Source organism: Pristis pectinata, chromosome 15 (genome assembly GCF_009764475.1).
Source record: "Pristis pectinata isolate sPriPec2 chromosome 15, sPriPec2.1.pri, whole genome shotgun sequence".
Classification (NCBI taxonomy): domain Eukaryota; kingdom Metazoa; phylum Chordata; class Chondrichthyes; order Rhinopristiformes; family Pristidae; genus Pristis; species Pristis pectinata.
The window spans coordinates 31,228,411-31,250,103 of record NC_067419.1 but is presented as its reverse complement, the minus strand read 5'-3'; the positions used below and the strand labels follow the sequence as shown (position 1 = coordinate 31,250,103).

At 42.1% G+C, this 21,693-nt stretch overlaps 1 protein-coding gene across 1 annotated transcript in view; it reads right to left on the bottom strand.

The window, feature by feature from the left end:
• Nucleotides 1-21,693, bottom strand: part of grip1 (glutamate receptor interacting protein 1) — a 335,983-nt gene that overhangs the window by 50,505 nt on the left and 263,785 nt on the right. The window contains 4 exon segments of the mRNA XM_052029773.1: nt 751-906; nt 11,439-11,608; nt 12,671-12,818; nt 13,482-13,627. Coding sequence (XP_051885733.1) covers nt 751-906; nt 11,439-11,608; nt 12,671-12,818; nt 13,482-13,627 — 620 coding nt within the window.

Below are 21,693 nucleotides of genomic sequence, written 5' to 3'. Positions count from 1 at the left end.
TGTAATTATAAGCTTTTCTGAACATATGGTGCATCAGCACATAATAAGAAAGTAACATATATTACTAGAGCTAAATCTACTAAATTTAAAACAAGAACTTCTGCATAAAGGTTACAAGACAAACAGGTCACTTAGTCCAACTAGACCACATTGGGTTTTATCTTTCAAGTGGATAAAGAGCCCAAGTCATATTCATCTGCCCACCCCAAATCACCCTATTCCTCTTCCATCTTCTACAACTCGGTCTATTGTATTTGGTTTTATTGAGTTACCATTTCAAACACAGTGTTACAAGACTGTAGCAAATCAACCAAATCCAATTGGAAGAATTATAAATGTTCTTTTCACAACCCGTAAAGTTTTGAATGAATTGACTTGTAAATCTTTTCCAAGTACAAGTCAAAATGGCTATAAAGTAAAAAAATGTCTTACCAGCACGTCTCACAAATAAACAGCAAGTCAATGCTGTGTTTTGTTGCGTTCAAAATACAGCAAACATTTCAGACAGATTTACAACCAGTTTCTATGTAGGTGCTTCTAAGTTAAATTGTTCCTGATATTTGATTGAACAATCAAGAGAAGCCATCAGAATTAAATAGCCTGTGCTAAATTAAATCAGATCAAAAATTTATAAAAATTGAAAGTTTAGGCTATTTACTTCCCCAATGGTTAAATTATGTTCATGTATTCTCAGTGCAGTACTTTCACCTACAATTCATCAGTAATCTTTACACTGGACCTGCCACATACAAGAGCTCTTGTAGTCTTTCTTTTTCAATTTCCTTCTCATCAGTGTTCCTCGTGGACTTGTTGGATATAGGCTGCGAGGTAGGGTCCCCATATTCAGGGAGCTCAGGCTATATGCACTCATGGAGGTAGGAGGAAAAGATGTTGACACCAGAGCAGCTGGGAAAACAAAATCAGAAAGCCCAAGTGATCACTCTTGAGTTTGGTGCATCAAAACAGTTGTCTGTAACACAGCTGGTGTTTTATAATCTGCTTATAAACTGGCCATAAAACATATTGGAAGTATTTAATTCCCTGTAGATTGATGATGGTGATTGGGTGGGAAAAATGAATTCAGGTGGAACATTTAGCTATGAATTTATAGAATAGTGGAGCAGGCTCCAAACTGCCTAGTTTTACTCTTATTCCTAATGTTCTGGTCTTCCAATCAACCATGATTAAGAATGAAACATAATGTAATTGCCTTTCTGTTTGTGATGTCTTTCTGTATGCAGCTTTTTAAGTCTGCATCAAGGAGAAAAATGGATGCAGCATGGTAGATGGCTCAGTGGGTAGCTGAGCCAAATACGTCAGGGGCATCAACAACTCAATCACCAACTGGTGGTGAGTTTTTGATAAAAATGACACATTGCAGCTCTGCATCTTTGGGTAAGGCAGAAGGCAATTGACTAGGCTTCCCCAATCATAATCAAGTTCGTCCAGCAGGGAGTACGTGAGAGTGTGGATGATGGCTCTTGACGGTATTATCTTTGCTGTGACACCTTCTGTCGCTTAACAGCTTGCTGAAGCTCATTGTCAAGGCTCAGCTGAAGAATGGTGCCTACTTGAGGGGCTTTGGAGAGCGGACAACTCAACATGATAAAGCTCTGTACGAGTCAGCCCAACAACCAGGCTGTTGCAGGACGTCACTGTAGAAATTACTTGCTGACCATTATTTTCAAATCTTCTTAAAATGGGATGGTGCCAGAAAGCAGGTGGACTGTAAACGTTACATTCTTGTTCAGAAAAGGGAACATGGATAACTTGGCAATTATAGGCAGTTTCTTGGTTTAAATCCCAGGGAGAGTCATTATTTCTCTTGTCTAATAAGAGAAAGACAAGTACATCCGGCAAGAACTGATTTTTGGGGAATAGTTATATATACCTTGGTCAAAAAACAAACTGCTGGAGGAACCTAGTGTGTCGGGCAGCATCTATGGAGGCAAAGGGATGGTTGACATTTTGGGTCGAGACACTGCATCAGAGAAGATGGACAGGATAAAGGGGTGAGAGGGAGGGGTGGTAGGTGATGGTTGGAATTGGGTGAGGTGGGGGAGGGAGGTGGGGGGATGATGGGCAGATGGAGCCAGGTGGGGGAAGGGGAGGTGGTAGCTTTGCTTGGTCATGTTGCTCATGCTTGGAAAGCTTTCAGAAACAATAATACACAGGACAATTAACTTCCTCTTGAATAATCTGAGTTGATAAACAGCTACAGTAACCATCTCACAAATGGGACATGTTTTTGATGAACAGTCACTGCTCTGATCTGAAAGGTAGGAAGTATTAATGTTCCCAAATCTTCAACATTAGGACCACTGTGGTTTTTAAAATGCATTAATGATTTGGACCTTTGACAGGTGGTAACAGGGCACAATTTTGAAAAGTGTTGAAACTTGGGCGTGCAGAGAACTGGAAAGAATAGCTGAGTTCAAGAGAATATTGGCAGTGAATATAATTCAGCTGAGTTACGTGAGATGATACATTTCTGCAGGAAGCATGAAAAGAGACAATAAGCTAACTTTCTCAATTTTGATAAGACTCCAACAAAGACGTGGGGGAAGTTACAACACAGGTCTTGGGCACTGGCAGTATTTTAACAAAATTGTCAATAAAGCATATGAAATACTAAGGTTTGCAAGTGGAGGGATTTGACACAAAAGGCACCAAGACTACATAAAAACACTACTTTGACTCCATTGGAGTATTATGCCCAGTTTCATACCAAGGACAGCTTCAGCCTCTGTCAAGTGTGCAGGAGAGACAAACAAGCAAGACAGACTGGAGGTGGCGGGCGCTGATCTCCTTGGAACAAAGGCCAAGAGCTGATGACATTGAAATGTTCAAAATCATGAAGGGTTTATACTGAATAGTTGAAGAAGAAATGTTTCCAAGTATTGAAGGCACCAGAACCAGAGGGAACAAATTTAAGGGAACTGGCAATAAAGTAGTAGTAATTGAAGTAAACTTTTTACAAGCAAAAGAATTAAAGATTTGGAATGCACTACTTGATAGGCTAATGAAAATAGAACTAATGTTATGTTTCAAAAGAGAACAGGAAAAGCAAAAGCTACTGCAATATGGAAAAAGAGCTAATACAATGTAAGTGGGAAGGTGATGGTAAGTAACTCAATTCCTCTTCAAATGTGCTACTGGACTTAATGGGCTGCATATCCAGCTTCTGAGATATATTAATCTGTAATTCCACAACTCTCAAGAGGGTAAGAAAGGTGACAGCTATCTAGTAGTAACTAAAACAGTACATTTAAAACGGAAGAAATCATGTATATATTTTGTCTTAATCAGCTTTCCAACATGTATGTAGTCTAAGTGCTCAGGTGGATACCATATTCATTACAAAATAAATCTGATGTGACCTAATGAAAGTCCTAATACAATATATTGATTGATTTTAATTGAATTTCTTTTAGTTAAAATTGAGGGAGAAACAGGACTAAACACATGCGAGTTCTGGACAAGATGAACAGGAGGGACTTATTTCCATTGGCAGGGGGATCAATAGCTTTAAGGTAATTGGTTAAAGGACTAAATGGGACTTGAGGAAAATATCTTTAAACTGAAAGAGTGATGGGAGATTGAAGTTCACTTTCTGAAAGAGCAGAAACCCGCCATGCACTTGAAGAGCTGTAACCAACAAGGCCACAGGCTAAGACATGGGAAGAGGGTTTAATCTGAAGAGCTGGTTTTCTGGCTAATTTGGGCTGAATGACCTCCTTCCTGTGCTTCAAAGTTTGGTGATTCTATAATTCATGAGGATCGGCCACTTCTGCACACTTAGATCCTGAAGTCATTGGATTAAATGTATGAAGATGATTATAACTGGCAACTAATGCTCACACTCATTTAGAGCTGTTGACCAAAGACAAATTCTTCCCTCAGATACTCATGCAATATTTTTGTTTTGAAGTTAGCACATGCATTGGCCAATCAGAATATAGCATTTCTCACCGTAAGAAGCTCTTTGACGAACTCACTGTCATCTCAGACTAACCCAGTGGTGTCTTCCTGCTCAAGTATTTGAGAAGGTTTCAAGCTTTCTTTCAAAACTTCAATTTGACATACATTATAGAATCAATCATTTCAGTCACAACCTTCTACTTCAAGTAACAGATTTTACCAGCCTTTCATGTTCTAAGCTGTTTCTTTGCAATCAACTGCACTTGGGCTGAAATTTTCATCAAAGCCTGGAATATTAATGCATAGTACTGCCCTGCAACAATACTTTCCGGTACAATACATGCCTCCAGGAAGATGTGCAAAATAAACCATTAAATTATAACCATAAAAATATTGATTTGCAACAGCTGTTTTTGGTCACATTTTCACTGGCTCATTGAAAAAGTTAAATTTCTCTGTGACTCACTTGTAATGAATGCAGTGCCAAAGAAATGAAGAACATGACTAAAGTTTCTCCAGCAATTGGTAGGAGGAAGAGAGAAGTGTGTTCTGCCTGATTAGCATCATAATTATTTACTGTTAAGACCTGCATCATCTTTGCTTCTACTTTCCATATATAAGATTTTAAAATGAGTCTTGAACAACAACATGTGCACAGAACTTTGGATACAATGTCATGGGAATAAATTGCTGCTGAGCAGGAGATTTTCTGAGCAAGTCTCACTGGCAAGCAAGGGTATAGGTTAGAAGTTGTTTGTTAATATACCAGCTTGTCCTTTACATGCTGTCCTGTACTATATTATTTGAAAATAATGCTACAATATTAATATTCTCTATCGAACTCTGGTTAGGCCGCATTTAGAAAATTGTGTGCATTTCTGGTCACCTCACTATAGGAAGGATGTTGAGGCTTTAGAGAGGGTGCAGAGGAGGTTTACTAGGATGCTGCCTGGATTAGAGGGCATGTGCTATCAGGAGAGGCTGGACAAACTTGGGCTCTTTTCTCTGGAGTGGCGGAGGCTGAGGGATGATCTGTTGGAGGTGTATAAAATTATGAGGGGCATAGATAGGGTGGGCAAGCAATATCTTTTTCCCTTTATTGAGTGATCCAATACCAGAGGGCATGCACTTAAGGTGAGAGGGGGTAGATTCAGAACAGACGTGAGGGGTACGTTTTTTACACTAAGTTCCACTTAGCGTGAGAGAGTGGTGGATGCCTGGAATGCGTTGCCTGATAGGGCGGTGGAGGCAAGCTCACTGGGGGCTTGGATGGGCACATGAATGAGAGGAAAATAGAGGGATATGGGCATTCTGTAGCTAGGAGGGAATAGCTATGTCAGCACAACATTGTGGGCTGAAGGGGCTGTTCTGTGCTGTACTGTTCTATGTTCTATGTTAATAGTCAATGTCATAATTTTTTTAGAAAATCTTGCTCGTGTGGACAAAATTCTTCTTTAAACTCATCGTCCAGTTCTTCTAACAATGCCTTCTTCGCTTCCCCACATGCACCTTCCATCCATTTCCTCTTCACATCAGGATATAGAGCCAAAGAGAGCTGCAGCACAGAAAAGGGCCCTACAGCTCATCGAGCCTGCATCAACCACCCATTTTACATTAATCCTACATGACTCCTATTTTCTCCCCCCACATTTTCATCAACTCCCCACAGATACTACCACTCAACACACACTAGGGGAAAATTACAGCTGCCAATTAGCCTACTGACCTGCACATCTTTGGGATGTTCTGGAGCACCCGGAGGAAAGCCCATGCAGTCACAGGGAAAATGTGCAAACTTCAAACAAACAGCACCCAAGGTCAGGATTGAACCCGGGTCTCTGGCACTGTGGGGTGGCACTCTTCTAGTTATGCCACTGTGCCGCCCAATGCATGACCTATCCCAACCAACTAATTTCGAGAAATCAACAAGTCAGCAACATTGATGAAATTAAAATTGTGTCCTTGCACCTAAGCACTGCTGTGGAACTTAGTGTTGCTGTTCAAATGTCTGCATCACCATAAACAGGGCAGCAATACCCTCCCTGTGCCTTACATGCAATGAAATAAACCTTTCAGAAACTACCTTTAATGAACTTGGTAACATAAGGAAATCTTTCCCCCACAGCGTACTGTTCATTGCTATATCTGACATCAGTGGCTTTGTGCACTTACATCGGTTCATGTGGAAAAGTTCTTAAATTCAAATTTATTGATCTAGTCTCATAATAGTCATGGGTACCAGACCCAATTATGCAAGCAGCACCACACTAACAGTAAACTTAACGCTAAAAGTTAATCCTCAAACATTTAAACCATATCATGGCCAGTCACTTTGATTTATTAGTAGCTTCAACCCATGCAAACAGAATACGGGACAGGAAATAGATGGTGAAAAGGACAGGAGAAAAAAAAGTATTGAACATTACGGAGATTGTTTTGAGGAGAAGGTTTCTGGCATTTCGAGGTCGCCATCCTGCATTGGTCAGGGTGGTAGGTGTTATAGGGCTGGTAGGTGAGGAAGTTGCTGTTGTTGCTTCCACAGGTATCCCAGGCAAGTTGTCTGCTGCTCCTCTGAACCCTGACTGTCCACATGAAGGATGATGGGAACCGCACGCAATGACAGACAGAATGGAGCAGAAAAGAGGGAAAGACAGAAGAATTACACATTGCAACATCTAACAGAAGAAAGAACAGCAGAAAGAATGACAACCTTTTCTCTCACCTATTGAAATAGTCCATTTCCCAATGGTCATTCCGCAGGAATTCTCCAGGTGTCCCATCAGACAGCTGGAACTACCCAAAGAATGGCTAACACAAGTGTCCACACCATTTCTTGAAAGTTTTGATGTTCTCCCAGAGTCATGATGGGAGACTGGGAAAATCTCCCAAGGAACTTGTTAGCCATTACATTAGAAATCCTGAACAACATTTCTCATGCATTCAAAACGATCAAATGTACCAGTTAATACTTGGCAAGATGCAATGAATGAGAAACTACATCTTAAACTATTAGTTTTTAACACAAGTTTTGTACATTGTTCTCTTCTTGTTCAAGAGTATCAGATGAGTTTAGCCTAGACAAGTTTAGCAGCTTCCAATCAAAGTTAGAGTTTATTTTGACTGGTTTGAACAAAAACAAATTCAGTTCTACTAAGAACTGATAATAAGCCAAATGCAAAATACCAGGAGTAGTGTACCCATCTCAAACAGCTAATTGGAACATAACCACAAGTGGACCAGGTGCACTCGATCCTTTGGAATGCACAAGAAAAGGGTTATGAAATCATTCAAGGGGGAATGTGGGAGATATCCCTTTATTCCTATTAAAGCTAGTTCACCCCTGAAAATACTTCGGTGTAAGCAACACAATAATTCTTTCACCCAGCTGAAGAATGCATTAGATACCAAGCCACAGTGAGAAAAAGGTGTTACAAATCCTATTTTTCAAGAGAACAGAATTGTTAGACTGCATGTTTATTATTCTTGGCCAATAAATTAATCTACACCAGATTCTAGTTTGCTAAATAGAACAAAGACATTTTGTAGATTTTATGTTACTAGTTGATGGTCAGAGTCTAAATGAGTAAAGGCCAGAGCTGTGGTTATGCCTCAGGGGATGAATTCTTTGATCTAGGAGCATTGGGTGTTTGGAACCAGTGAACGTACTCAATTACGTCTAAAATGACTGCATAAAAGCAAATAGCATAACTAATTACCTTTTTTTATTTGTTCACATGTTGGGATCTCACTGACAAGGCCAGCATTTGTCCATCCATAATTGCCTCTTGAACTGAGCAACTTGATAGGCCATTTCAGAAGACAGTCAAGAGTCAAGCACATTGAATGCTCTTGAGTTCCACACAGACAAATCTGGGCAAGTTTAGCAGATTTCCTTTGCTGTTAGTCAGTAATGTACAGGATGGCTTTCACAAGAGTCTGGGAGAGTCCTGGTCCCCATCACTGACACTGGCTCTAATTTTTGTAATTACTTGAGTTTAAATGCCCCAGCTGATTCAAACTCACATCACTAGATTAATAATCCATATCACTGGACACTAGTCCAACAATTTAACCATGGTGCTTCTTTTCTCTTTATTTATTCCAGTTTGTTGAAACAGTGAAAGGTAAATTAAACTCTAGTTTATCAACTGACACTTGCCACGTTGGCATGTCAGGCAAGTTTGAATTCAGTAGTAAATTACACACCAGATTAGCTATTCCTATTAATGATGATTTCAAAAGCCCAACAGGAATTTCAATTGTTGAGCAATGACAAACAGCCTTATCCTTTTAAAGGCACTCTGACCTCATTTACCTGACAAGCTCTGGCAGTTTCAAACATCTGGTAGTGTCGTATTAAAAGAGATGTTCATGCTTAGCCTTTAAGCATCAAAAACACGTTTTATGGAGAATTGTCATACAGTTCTTAAAGTTTTATGCAATTTTTAAACCTCACCATTCTATTTGGGATAAAATTCTTCTTTAAAATTTGATGAAATCAACAAGCCGGAAATCCTTTCCATCAAAAAAATCTAATTTTTTTTAAGAGGGGTAACAGACATTAGACATGGTTCTCCTCATCTGTTTGGCACTTTTAATGTAGACCAGTTCAAACTGGCGGCTCATCAGCATCTTCTCAAGGGCACTTAGGGATGGGCAATAAATGGTGGTCTGCCTGCAACTTCCACTTTCCACAAAAGCATAAAAGAAAATTTTCATTCAGTTCACAGCTATAGCCAGAACAATACCACTGTGTTACAAAACAGCTTCCATTGCAGGAAAATCACACTGGTTCTTGGCTGCCAGTGTTGTGGATCTGGGCCATACATTACAGTCTGAATTCCAAAGCACCAGAAGCAATTGAGAACAATGTGAACAGAGGAAACTCTGTATAGACTGCAACTGGTTTACTCAGTACAGCAAAAATTATGCCCTCTATTTTACAAGTTCTTCCTTGGTTAGAATAAGCGTTCACCATTGGAAAGCAAACCATGGAAATGAATATGCAAATAAGAGGATTATTAATAAAACTTTATTTATACAGCACGGTAACAGGCCCTTCCGGCCCAACAAGCTCCCTCTGCCCAATTTCTACAAATGTAGACAATTCTAAAATTAAGTAATTAACTATCAGAAGCTTTTCTGTGACATTGAATAAGCCAGTTTTGATTTTCACAATGGCTGCGCAGTGCAGCACCTAATGATGTGGGTTAAAAGCTTCGGCTCCAGTGACACAGGTTCGACTCGGACTTCGGGTGCTGTCTGTATGGAGTTTGCACTTTCTCCCTGTTTAACTGTATCAGCTCCTCCAGGAGCTCTGGTTTCTTCCTACACCCCAAAGGTATGCTGGAAGGTTAAGAAGGTTAACTGACTGCTGGAAATTACCCGATTGTTAGTGGGTGGCAGGGAGTTGATGGACATGTGAAAGAGAATAAGGTTACACTGAAAATGTTTTTTTTAGGGGGGGGTGGTGGGTGGGTGGAGAATGAGATTGATGGGAATGTAGACTAGATGGGCTCCTTACATTGCAAGAAAGTATGAGAAATATGAAAATTAACAATGGAGATGCAATCAAGAAGTTCTTCAGATAACGTCCTGATTTACTGTGAACAACAGGGAGAGGTGCCCTTTTTTTTAGTTTTAGTTACACCTAGTTATGTTGTTCAGCGTGGAACTTTGGTGTTTACCTGCAAACTTTCCCCAAAGATCAGAGAATGTTTGGAAAAGTCTCTAAAAATGCCAATTCAGTGACACTCAAGCACTTCACTAATTAAAGCAGTTATCTTTCCTGCAGGAGTATGTAAATTGCTATTGCCAGCAGCACCGTTTCCATGACTACCATGAAGCACAGTCCAAATGGTCATCACTGTTTCCTAAAAGTCATTCTCATTTGGCCAATAGCGCAGCCAGTGAATTCAAAGCTATGATCTGTGGTAACACACTGAAGTAAGTGAAGATGTCGTTGAGATTCTAGATGTGTTTAACATTGATAAGGAACAGGTACTGGAAAGGCTGGCTGCACATGCCCAGATGGGATGCATCCTAAGTTTTCAAGGAAGGAAGGAATTTGCAGAGGCTAGGCCATGGTATTTCAAACATCTCCAGATTCAGGGTGGCACCTGAAGACTGGAAAATTGCAAATGTTAATTCTTGTTCAAAAAAAGATTGCAGGGATAAACCCAGTAACTACAGATCAGACCTTTGAACTTTGAGGTGGAGAAAGTACAAGAAACAATAATCCAGGACAAAATTAGTATTAACTTGGACAAATGTCTATTTGTTTTTAATAAACAGCATAGATATGTTAAAGGCAAATCACGTCTAACTTTGATGAAGCAACAAAGAGGATCAATGAAAGAAATGTGGTTAATGTGGTATATATACATCTGGAACATATTTGCTACAAAACAGGTTTGCCATCAAAGGGTGCTGCAGCAGCATGGGGAGCAAATTGGCCAGAGAACAGGAACCAGCGAATGGAGAAAGGTTGCTGTTCGAAATGGAAGGAAGGGTACACTGCAGTTTCTCAGGATTGGTACTAGGACCACTGTTTCTCTTAATGTGTATTAATGATTTGGACGTGAGTATACAGTACACAATTTCCAAATCCATAGATCACACAAAACCCGGAGTTCTAATCAACTTTGTGAACAGTAATAGACCAAGGAGATAGAAGGGAGACTGGTAGAATCAACAAAAAGGCAGCAGATGAAATTCAATACCGATAACGAAGTTGGAAGGGAGCAGGTGAAGGGGGGGGGGGGGGGGGGGGGGCAGAAGTGTAAAATTGCAGGGAGTTTAAGAATGTGGTTAAAAATACATATGGGGTCCTGAGCATTATAAATACAGGTATAGATTACAAAGTAACGAAGTCAGGATGAATATTTATAAAACATTTATGTTGGCCACAACTGAAATATTGTGTCCACTTTTGAGTGTCACACTTTAGGAAAGGGGTGAAGGTTCTGGAGATGATGCAGAAGGGATTTACCAAAGCGATATCAGGGATGAGGGATTTTAGTATATCAGCTGAAGACGATGGGGTTGTTTTCCTTGGAAGAGAGGAAGTCGCAAAGAGATCTGATGGAGGTATTTTAAATTAGGAGGGTATAGACAGAGATAGAGAGAAACTGCTCCCACTGGTGGTACCAACCTACAGATTCAGTTGCAACATTCAAAAGGGAGTTGGATGAGCATGTTAAAGGAAGGAATTTGAAGGGCTCTGTGGAGAGGGATGTGAGTAGGACTAGCTGAACTGCTCTGGTGTAAAGCTGGATTGGAATAGATGGACTGAATGGCTTCCTTCCAACCATTCTATGAAAAATAGGCATTAATATAGGGGGAAGAAAACAACTAATACTGTTATTGATAATCATCTGAAGCCCAAGAGTGAAGACGACACCAGCTCTACCTTGTGTTTCAATTGTCTCACTAAATTACTTGAACTTTGGTCGTCAGCTTCTATTTGCATTCCCATCAAGTGTAGAGTCTGCACAAATAAACATCGGAATACTCACCGTGTTCCGGTCCCTTCAGAGCAAATCGTGTTTGGTGATATGGAAGCAGCTCTAGTTTGACATGTTCAGAGGTACTGGCTAAGAGCTGTGTCGCCTCGGCTAACGTGCAATATTCCATGCTGGTGCCATCAATCGAAAGTATGTGATCTCCAACATGCAAGGCCCCACATCTGTCGGCACACAAACATTTTAGATCACAGGCATAACTTAAACTGACACAACAGCAAGAAGAACACCACAGATGCTCCTTGATTTCAACACCAGTAGATAAAAGTTCCATATTCTAAAATGCAAGTTTAATTTTACATTAAGGATTTTGCCTGAGTTGTTATCTGTGATGCCCAGACAGCAATAAATAAACCGATCTAAGTTCAAAAATATTACCAAATTACAATTTAATGGAATAACGGCTCCAATTGTTTTCTCAAAGCAGCCATCCGCCCCACCACATTAGGTCCATCTGGATTCCTTTGGTAGGACCATGGTGACCATTGCCCCTGATGTAATCATTGAAATGGGAACTCATTGTGTGGCCAATAACAAGTGCAACATGGTGACACAGTCAGCTGGAGTATTACTGTGCACCTCAAAGCACATTGGGATGCAGGCCTTCAATCAAATCCATTGGACTAAACCTCCTTCTCCTTCTTAGGCAGTCCCTCGGCAATGAGGATGTCTTGCTTCCAGGCTTTATGAGTTCTGTGGTGGCTGATGAGGCCAATGTGGGAACCACAGACCTGTCCATAAACGGAGCAGTTGTTTGTTATTCTGGTAAATCTTTCCTGAACCCACTCTGGTTCACAATAATTGGGAATAAGACTAATCAGGTTTCTTCATAATCTTCCAAAAATGTATATACTGAAAGGAAATGGAAAATGCAGTCTCATCTGGAGGTGAGGATGGAATCAAAAGATAATTCCATAGTTACAGCTAAAGTTATTTCCTTACATCTTCTGTTGTTGTCTGAAGGCATCAATGAAATAATCCTGTTTTAATTAGTCTCAAGGATTAATTTTGACTTAAAAATTTTGACTTATTTGTGTGCTCTCACCAACTAGTTTCTCTCAACACTAAACCAGCATTTTAAATATATCACCAGATTTAATGGAATATAAAGTCTTGGTTAACTCCTGAAGGTGATTATATTTTATATTACGATACAAATTCTAATATGGATTGGTACCATATAACTAAGCGATCCACAGGAGTGCCACTTCAGCACACGTGCATACCTGTCAGCAATGCTGGCAGCCTTTATTTTGTCTATGACGATGACTTGCTTGTTACAGTATAGTGAGGTAGTTAAAGCAATGCCCAAGCTAGAACCAGGGGTTTTCGCCACTTCCACCATCAGTGGGCCAGAAGCATTTGCCACAGAATCTGAAAAAAAGTTACACATAGATGCTGTAATTAGCCTTAAATATCCTTTTGTAAGTTGCACATGCAATGATAGTTTTACAAGAAACAGACTGCAACAATTAGATAAAAAATCATGATAAATCTTTTACAAGAGAATAAACAAAAACAATGAAGAATTTAGTAAAAGTAAATAAACCTTGCCAACTGCAAATACTGCAGGCAATAAAAACTGTCAAATTTTATTACACAAGGTGAACTTTTTTAGAAGGCACAGTACTCACAAATTATTAAGTAGAAAAGTACCATTGTATAGAAATAACAAATAATATCAAAGCTACTGCTGTGACTGGCCTGTGAAACTCTAAGTTGAATAAAGATTTATTTCATTTATTTTGGTGATTAATTTTAATTTTAGAAACATCACCCTCTTGTCTCGGACACTGGTTTGAATAGAACTTGTGAATGCTAAAGTGAACAGATCGATTTACCTGCAAGCTCATACAAGCGAACCAGAAATAGTTCACCTCATAATGAACCCACAGATGATACCGTTACACTTGCCAAGTTCCTATTAGAACGCAGTTGGCTGCAGCTGATATAAAATGACTCTTTAAAAAGAAATAGTAGTTAAAAGAGATCAAGGTCTTGATGGAGATCAAGGACTTGTCCAGAAACTCAACGTACCCATTACAGATACATCATATTCGATTATTAATGTTGCTTCCTGCCCACACTGTTTGAGAATGCTCATTGCTTCTGCATGAGTTGTTCCAAGAAGCCGAATTCCATCAACACTCAACAGCCTGTCGCCAACCTTTATTGTGCCTTCTCTGGAGGATAAAAATGAAAATTAACAATTTAGAGACATACTCATTAAAAGATTGAGCCATCAAAGTAACTAAATTACATTGGTTGGGCAAGACTCAGTTACGAACATTACATGCTGAATGAACAACTGGGTTGTTTTATAATGACCACCTGATCTTTTTCATCTTCATTACTAATCAATAAATGTGATAATTTTAAATCATGATTCTTTCAGTGTGAATATCATCACATTCAATGACACAAGTTCAATAATTGCAAGGAGCCACAAGAAGTATAAAATCATTATGGGATGGAAGCTGCCATTCAACCCATCGAGTCCATGCCATCTGCTTGTAAAGCAATCCTGTCTGTACCATTCCCACACTCTTTCCCTATAGCCCTTTAATTATTCTCCCAAGTGCCCACCTAATCTCCTTTCAAAAGCATTGATCAACTTTGTTTCCACTGTCATCACAAGCAATGTATTTCAGATCCCACATACTGAGCAAGATGGTTGGGGGGTGGGGGAGGGGGGGAAGGTAAGGGTGGTGGTTCCCTCTGGTTACTCTCTCTAAACGGCTATTGGTCTTATATCCCTTTCAGATATCCACTCAACCATCTTTGCTCCAATGCTAACAACCTCCCTCCTCCAATCAATCTGAGGAGGTGTAGGATTAATAAACTATAACTGTATTCATATCTTAAGATGGATGAGAATTATGGCTACTCGAAATATTGATTTAAAAAGTGTCCTTCAGGCCAGAACAGCCACACCACTGCTTTCCTGGGCTGGGTGCTGTGTGGTAATTGCTGTGTCTGGAACTTAATTGGATTCCCATTATGTTTGACTATGGAGATGATAGTCAATCTTAACGGGAAATGGGAAGGCTGTCTCAAACAATAAAGGTGATACCTGCCTTTGGCTCACCCGACTGCAAAATGATTAGCTGAACCTGGGGTGTGAGGCTGCTCTTTGTCCATCTGCAGTAGCCCTTTGTCCGTTTTCTGCTCAACCCTGCCTTTGGCTCACCCGACTGCAAAATGATTAGCTGAACCTGGGGTGTGAGGCTGCTCTTTGTCCATCTGCAGTAGCCCTTTGTCCGTTTTCTGCTCAACCCAGAACTGTGGAGCCTGGCTAATTAAAGTGTGCGTGACAATGTTTGTATAAATAACTGCTTACTCCTTTGTACTTCAGAGAACTCCACAGCAGGCTCCACAATAGAGTAAGGATATTTCTCCCCAGCAATATATTGATAAATAAACATGTTTGAAGTAAACTGTGGCACTGTGTGATCTTCCAACAGACAGAAGGGGAACTTCAAAATCAGGTTAACAATTTGGCGAGCCAGCCAGGAGTCCAAGATGAGGTTTCGGAAGTGGCGTGAGCGATCGACAGGGACAATGACTACTTGAGACAGAAGGGCCCACAAGGTAAACTTCACCTTGATCCCTCTCGGGCAGCCGGACTCCTGACCGATCCCTTCACTTAACGAAAATCCTCTGATGGACTCCTCGCGAACCTGTCTGAGTGCCACAGGTAAGAGAACTGGGGTTAAAATCAAGGTTATTCGAGGTTCATTTGTGGTTTGCCTTGGGCAAGTTTTATATGTTTGGGCTTGGATGCCCCTGTTAATGTCAAGGTTCATTTGTGGTTTGCCTTGGGCAAGTTTTATATGATTGGGCTTGGACGCCCCTGTTAACGTCAAGGGTCAATTTAAGGTTTGGGGTTCAAGTCACCAGTCAGGGTTAGTTTAAGTTCGTGAATTTTAAAGTTTAGAGCTCTAAGTATTCAGATTGGTTCTCCGGTACTACCACCCTGCCTTAGACCGGTTCTTAAGAGGGGAAATCCCCCACGGAAAGGTCAGGAACCTGAAGTGGGTGAAGGAAAGAGACCGATCATAAGATAATCGCAGCTATCTTTACCGTATGGTTAAAGAAAGGAGAGAGAGAGTAAGAAAAAAAAGGGACAAACTCTTGATAAGTCTGGGTCCAATACCCCACTATCTGAACTATGTAAAGACGATCCGAAAAATGAGTATAACTTCCGCAAATTATTGGCATGCCTCAATAAAGAATTGGGATATGAAATATGGCTATTAGGGGGGAACCTGGGGATTTGGATAAGTGCCAAAAGGCAGAAAAGGCAGTTTGGGAAAGCAACACTGGGGAAAAATGGCAAATATTAATATCTACTTGGAGAAAAACGGCTGAAGACCTAACAAATAGATCTAAACAGAATAGTTGGGAACATAATGCACGTAGAAGAGAGATTAGTGTATGTGATGAGAAAGGCAATCCCAAGAGTTGGGAAGTTCTGGGGTCTCAGTGCAGAGACCACAATGCGGAGAGAAGCAGAAGGGAAAGGGAACGGGTAGATCAGAAGAATGAGGAAAAACGTAGAAATAGTAATAAAAAGTGGAGGTACCTTCCGACATGTCTAGTGTGCCCCTGTTGTTCCAAAAAACATTACGGACGAGAGTGAGGAGGATTGGAGGGTTCGACCCACAGCCCCTATCTACCCCCCAAATAATGTGGCTAGTCCGCAAGCCATTACTGCCAGCCAAGTCCCGTCACAAGAACAGTCCCTTGACCCTGTCATGTCCCGAACCAGAAATCACCTCAGACAGAGAGAGAGGGCGCCTCCGAACGGTTCGAAAGCCACAGACATACAGCGGAACCTTTTGGTAGGGGACAGACGGACAATGATTACGACTCCGATTCTACCACTAATAATGACGACCATAGAGGTCCCGACCCATCACCTATGCTGAATAAGGGAAAAGGGAATTAAGGCTAAAAGACAGCTCCCCAATCCCAATCCAGCCTGAGCACCCGCTAATCCCACGATCCAAATTTACACCCCTTGGAAACCTCAGGAGATGTGCCTAATCATGAGTCAGGCGCCCAACCATAAAACCAACCCGGAGGATTTTATACATTATGTCATTGGGACAATTCAGATATACCAGGAGCCTGGTACAAGACCTGCGTAAGGTCAATGATATAGTGGAGCCACTGCATCCCGTGGTCCCGAACCCCGCCACCATCCTCAGTAACATCCTGGCCAACTTCTGTATTTTTACACTCAAAGATCTCCAGCACGCATTTTTTGCAATTCCCTTATCCCCCGAACCGCAGTACCTGTTTGCTTTCACCTTCCAAGGTCAGCAATACACCTGGACGTGTCTCCTGCAAGGTTTTACACACTCCCCGACTATTTTCTCCCAAGTTTTGCATAAACAACTCCAAGAGTTACAACTTTCTGACGAATCCACTGTTGTCCAGTATGTTGATGACCTTTCATTAGCAAGTCCCTCGGAGCTCGCCAACATCGCGGACACCAACAGATTACTTAATGCACTCCACCCTGGGGATACGTGATACCTCCACAGAAAGTAAAACGAACCCAGCACCAGGTAAAATTTCTGGGCACCCTTTTAAGCGCCACTGAGCAGCAGCTCACCCCTGAACGTATTGCTCCCATCATTGCTATCCCACCGTCCGCTACCCCGAAGGGTATGCGCGCCTTCTTAGGTTTAGTAAATTTCTGCAGGCAGTGGCTACCTAACGTGGCCCTCCTTACTAAGCACCTCACACCCCTGGCTTCCAGCCAGTCCGTGGGATCTTTTGAACTTACAGAGGAACAAAAGGAGGCCTTTGATAAGCTCAAACAGGCCCTTGCCAGTGCCCCAGCCCTGGGACGATCCCTATATGATTGCCCATTCCAGCTTTTTGTGAATGTTCTGGAGGACTGTGCCACAGCCGTCCTTACTCAAGCCCATGGGGATAGAAAAAGACCAGAGGCATATTACTCTACTCGGTTGCTCGGGGACTTCCACCCTGCTCTCAGATGCTTCCAGCAATCTACTCCCTCGTAACAGCAGCCTCCAATATAACCCTGCAATGGTCCGTGGTTGTTTATTCTTCCCATACCGTAACAGCACTCCTGACCTCCCATCAGACCCAACACCTTACCCAGGCCCGCTTAAACCAATATGAGACAGCGCTCCTGAATAACCCTCTCCTCTCCTTTGCATACTGTACCACCATTAACCTTGCCTCCTTCCTAGAGACCCCACCTGAGGATCTTGAAGACCCACCACATGACTGTTTACTGCGTAACCACTTTTTGACTACACCCTGTCCGGACCTTTCAGATAAAGCCTTCCAGCCAGCAGACTTAAACCTGTATGTCGACGGCAGTTCCTCCGTTTCGGAACAGGGAATGCGCCTTTGTGGTTACGCTATAGTAGATAACTCCCACATTGCGGAGTCTGCGTCTTTGCAGCCCCCAGTCTCTGTCCAAAAGGCAGAACTTTTCGCCCTTACCTGAGCCTGTGCTTTAGCCAAGGACAAAGTAGCTAATATATTTACTGATTCCCGCTATGCTTTTGGAGCCGCCCACGATTTTGGTCAACTATGAGCACACAGAGGATTTCTGATGTCTACAGGCAGCCCCATACAGAATGCGGTTTACGTGAAGAACCTCCTCCAAGCCATCCTCCTCCCTAATAAACTGGCCATCATCAAATGCTCAGCCCACCTCTCAGACGCCTCCCTAATAACACAGGACAATAACAGGGCAGATGCAGAGGCAAAATTGGCAGCACACCGGGAGACTGATATCGTTTCGACTGCGGAAAAACAGGCGGTTGTTTAGAAACCGACAATAGCAACGCAGGGTACCCGAGACATGGTTACTGTGCAGCACTTACAGGGGGATGCCCCTGACTCAGAAAAACACGTATGGAAGGCGTACGGGTGTACGCACTCTGCGCCACATGGCCTCTGGACCACTCCAGTCGGTCAATTCTGATTCTTTGCTACCAATGCTTATTGACTGCCAGCATTCTGACACCCACCTTGGCAAGGGGGGAATGAGTAATATTTTACTACTCACCTGGTGGCACCCCAGATTGGAGGAAGCAGCACAAGGCAAAATACGATCATGTTTAATATGCCAACAAACCAATGCTGGGAAAGGGGTGAGGTGCGCCGCAGGCAGAACCCCCTTGCCAGGGGGACCTTTTGAATGTATACAACTCGATTTTATTGAATTACCGTGTGTACACTGCTATAACCAAGGTCTTATTATTGTTGATGTATTTAGTAGATGGATTGAAGCTTTTCCTACCACTAACAATAAGGCCTCAACGGTGGTGAAATTATTGCTTACAGAGATCATACTAAGGTTTGGGATACCTCGACAGATTAGTTAAGACAATGGTCCTCACTTCATAGGGAAAATAAATAAGGAGTTGTGCGAAGCACTGCATATCAAACAACAGTTCCATTGCACCTACCACCCTCAGGCAGTGGGTATAGTAGAACGAGCCAACGGCACCCTGAAGAATAAATTAACTAAATTAGTGTCAGAAGACAGGTCTAAATTGGCTGAAGGTTCTCCCATTAGCTTTATACCACGCCTATGGACACCCGGGAAGAACCCCAGCTCCCCACCCAGGTCGACCTTAATATTATGGGGAATGAACTACAAAGATATTTCAGGCAACTTACGACCTCTTTGAAGTTCCTTCATTCACAGGTAAAGAGCGCCTTTACGCAGCAGGAGGGAAAGGATGTGGAGTTGCCTAACCTAGAAATTGGAGAGTTGGTGCTGATACGGGACTGGGAATGACCTAAGCTGGGACCTCGGCGGAAAGGCCCCTCCAGATACTACTGCAGACCCCTACAGCGGTGAAAGTACAGGGCCAGGAACGCTGGATTCATCTAAGTGACTGTAAACGATGGCTACCGGGGGAAAATGACGCTTCTTAAATTTGGATTCTTCATCATTACCGGTACTCGTGTGTGGGCATTAGAGGACAATTTATTTTACAAAGCCCATATACCACTGCATGGCAATCACACTGTTTGCTACCCCTTGGCAGAATCAGTAAAAGTCTTTTTGTAGCCACACCAAGCTGGAGCCCCAGGGCTCTCTTAAGTTATGAATACTCGAAAACAAAGTGCATTGGGCAGACAGGATCTTACAGGAGGGTGCTGCAGATAAATGTTTGCAAGGAACCACAGCAGACCCAAGCAGCACAACTAGCCACCAGTCCTTCCCCCACTGCTTCAATGGTAAGGGATGGGGTTGTGGGCTAGTGATAGTACAGCACCCACTATCATGTGCCACCACCACTTGTAGAGAGAGAAAGTGTGCATTAAGGGGAGGATGGTTTACATGTGAGTGTGCCAACACTAGGTGTGTTGAACTACTTTCAGGGGAGCAATGGGTTTGTGGGGAAGGGAATGGTACCCATGTGAAAGTATCAAATGTCTCTTTGGAATGACTAACCAGGGAAAGTGATCTGAGAATTCATGGGAGGAGAGTTGCTGGAATCACTTGGTATTCTCAGATGCCTAGTCCACAGTAAGTGGGCAATATAACCTGTTACCAGGCCAAGGAAGGGTATGTGCTCCTTTTCAATGGTACCTATACCACCGCCACCCCCACTCTGCCAGCCTGGTTCGCAGTAGGAGCAATTGGGCCAGTCACGGTCCCCTGCTCCCAGAAGGCTTGTATCCGACGAAGACTTGCAGCACGGTCAGTAAGTAAGGAATTCTGCGAAGAATGGATGGACCCTGGGGTAGTGGGATCATCGTTAGGCTATGCGTTTCTGAGTGCTCTCTCTCAAGGGGGCTCAGCAGGGACCATGGCCGCAAACAATCGGAACTACCTCGTCTGCGGACTGACCGTGCTGGGAAACAGCACCATCAAGGGCCCGGAGGCAATGAACCAGGAAATGGTGGAACTTCGACTTTATGCCCAACAGACCTGGTACGCTGTGGACTACCTGTTAGCTCAGAAAGGAGGAGTATGTGCCATAATAGGGGATAAATGTGTCAGCAATGTTAGGGATGAGACCTACAATATTTCCCATGCCATTCTGGATATTCAGAAGCAAGTAGATAACTTTGGGCAGGGACTTGCAGGAGGGAAGGGTTGGTTGGGGTGGCTGATGGGAGGGTCAGCGGCATCATACCTGCTGCGTGGAGCAATAGGGCTTATAGTTATTATAATAATATGCTCTTTGGTGCTGACCTGCTTGAATACTTGTTGAAAAGTCCTTATTAATAATCTATCGACCCCATTCTAAGCACCCCTCTAGGTTATCATGATATGATAAAAGGGGGGAATGAGGAGGTGTAGGATTAATAAACTATAACTGTATTCATATCTTAAGATGGATGAGAATTATGGCTGCTTGAAATACTGCTTTAAAAAGTGTCCTTCAGGCCAGAACAGCCACACCACTGCTTTCCTGGGCTGGGTGCTGTGTGGTAATTGCTGTGTCTGGAACTTAATTGGATTCCCATTATGTTTGACTATGGAGATGATAGTCAATCTTAACGGGAAATGGGAAGGCTATCTCAAACAATGAAGGTGATACCTGCCTTTGTCTCACCCGACTGCAAAACGATTAGCTGAACCTGGGGTGTGAGGCTGCTCTTTGTCCATCTGCAGTAGCCCTTTGTCCATTTTCTGTTCAACCCGGAACTGTGGAGCCTGGCTAATTAAAGTGTGCGTGACAATGTCTGTATAAGTAACTGCTTACTCCTTTGTACTTCGGAGAACTCCGCAGCAAGCTCCACGATAGAGTAAGGAGATTTCTCCCTAGCAATATATTGCTAAATAAACGTGTTTGAAGTAAACTGTGGAACTGTGTGATCTTCTAACAGACAGAAGGGGAACTTCAAAATCCGGTTAACAAATCTAATCGCTTAAATCCCTCAGCCCAGAAACTATACTAGTGAAACATTTTTGCACCCACTCAGGGGCCTTCACATCACAATTAATTTAATAAAACAGATCAAGTCTCTTCACAATGTTCCAAAAGTGCATATACTGAAAGGAATTCAAAAATACAATCTCATTTAGAGGAGGTGAGGGTGGAATAAAGTCAAAGGATAATTTCATAATTATAGCTCAAGTTTCTCAATTACATTTTATGTTATTGTCTGAGGAATTGATAAAAATGTTTCAGTTAGTCTCAAGGACTCATTTTAACTTAAATAGATATCATTGCTTATTTGTTCACTCTCACCAACCGGTTTCTCTCAACAATAAACTAGCATTTTAAAC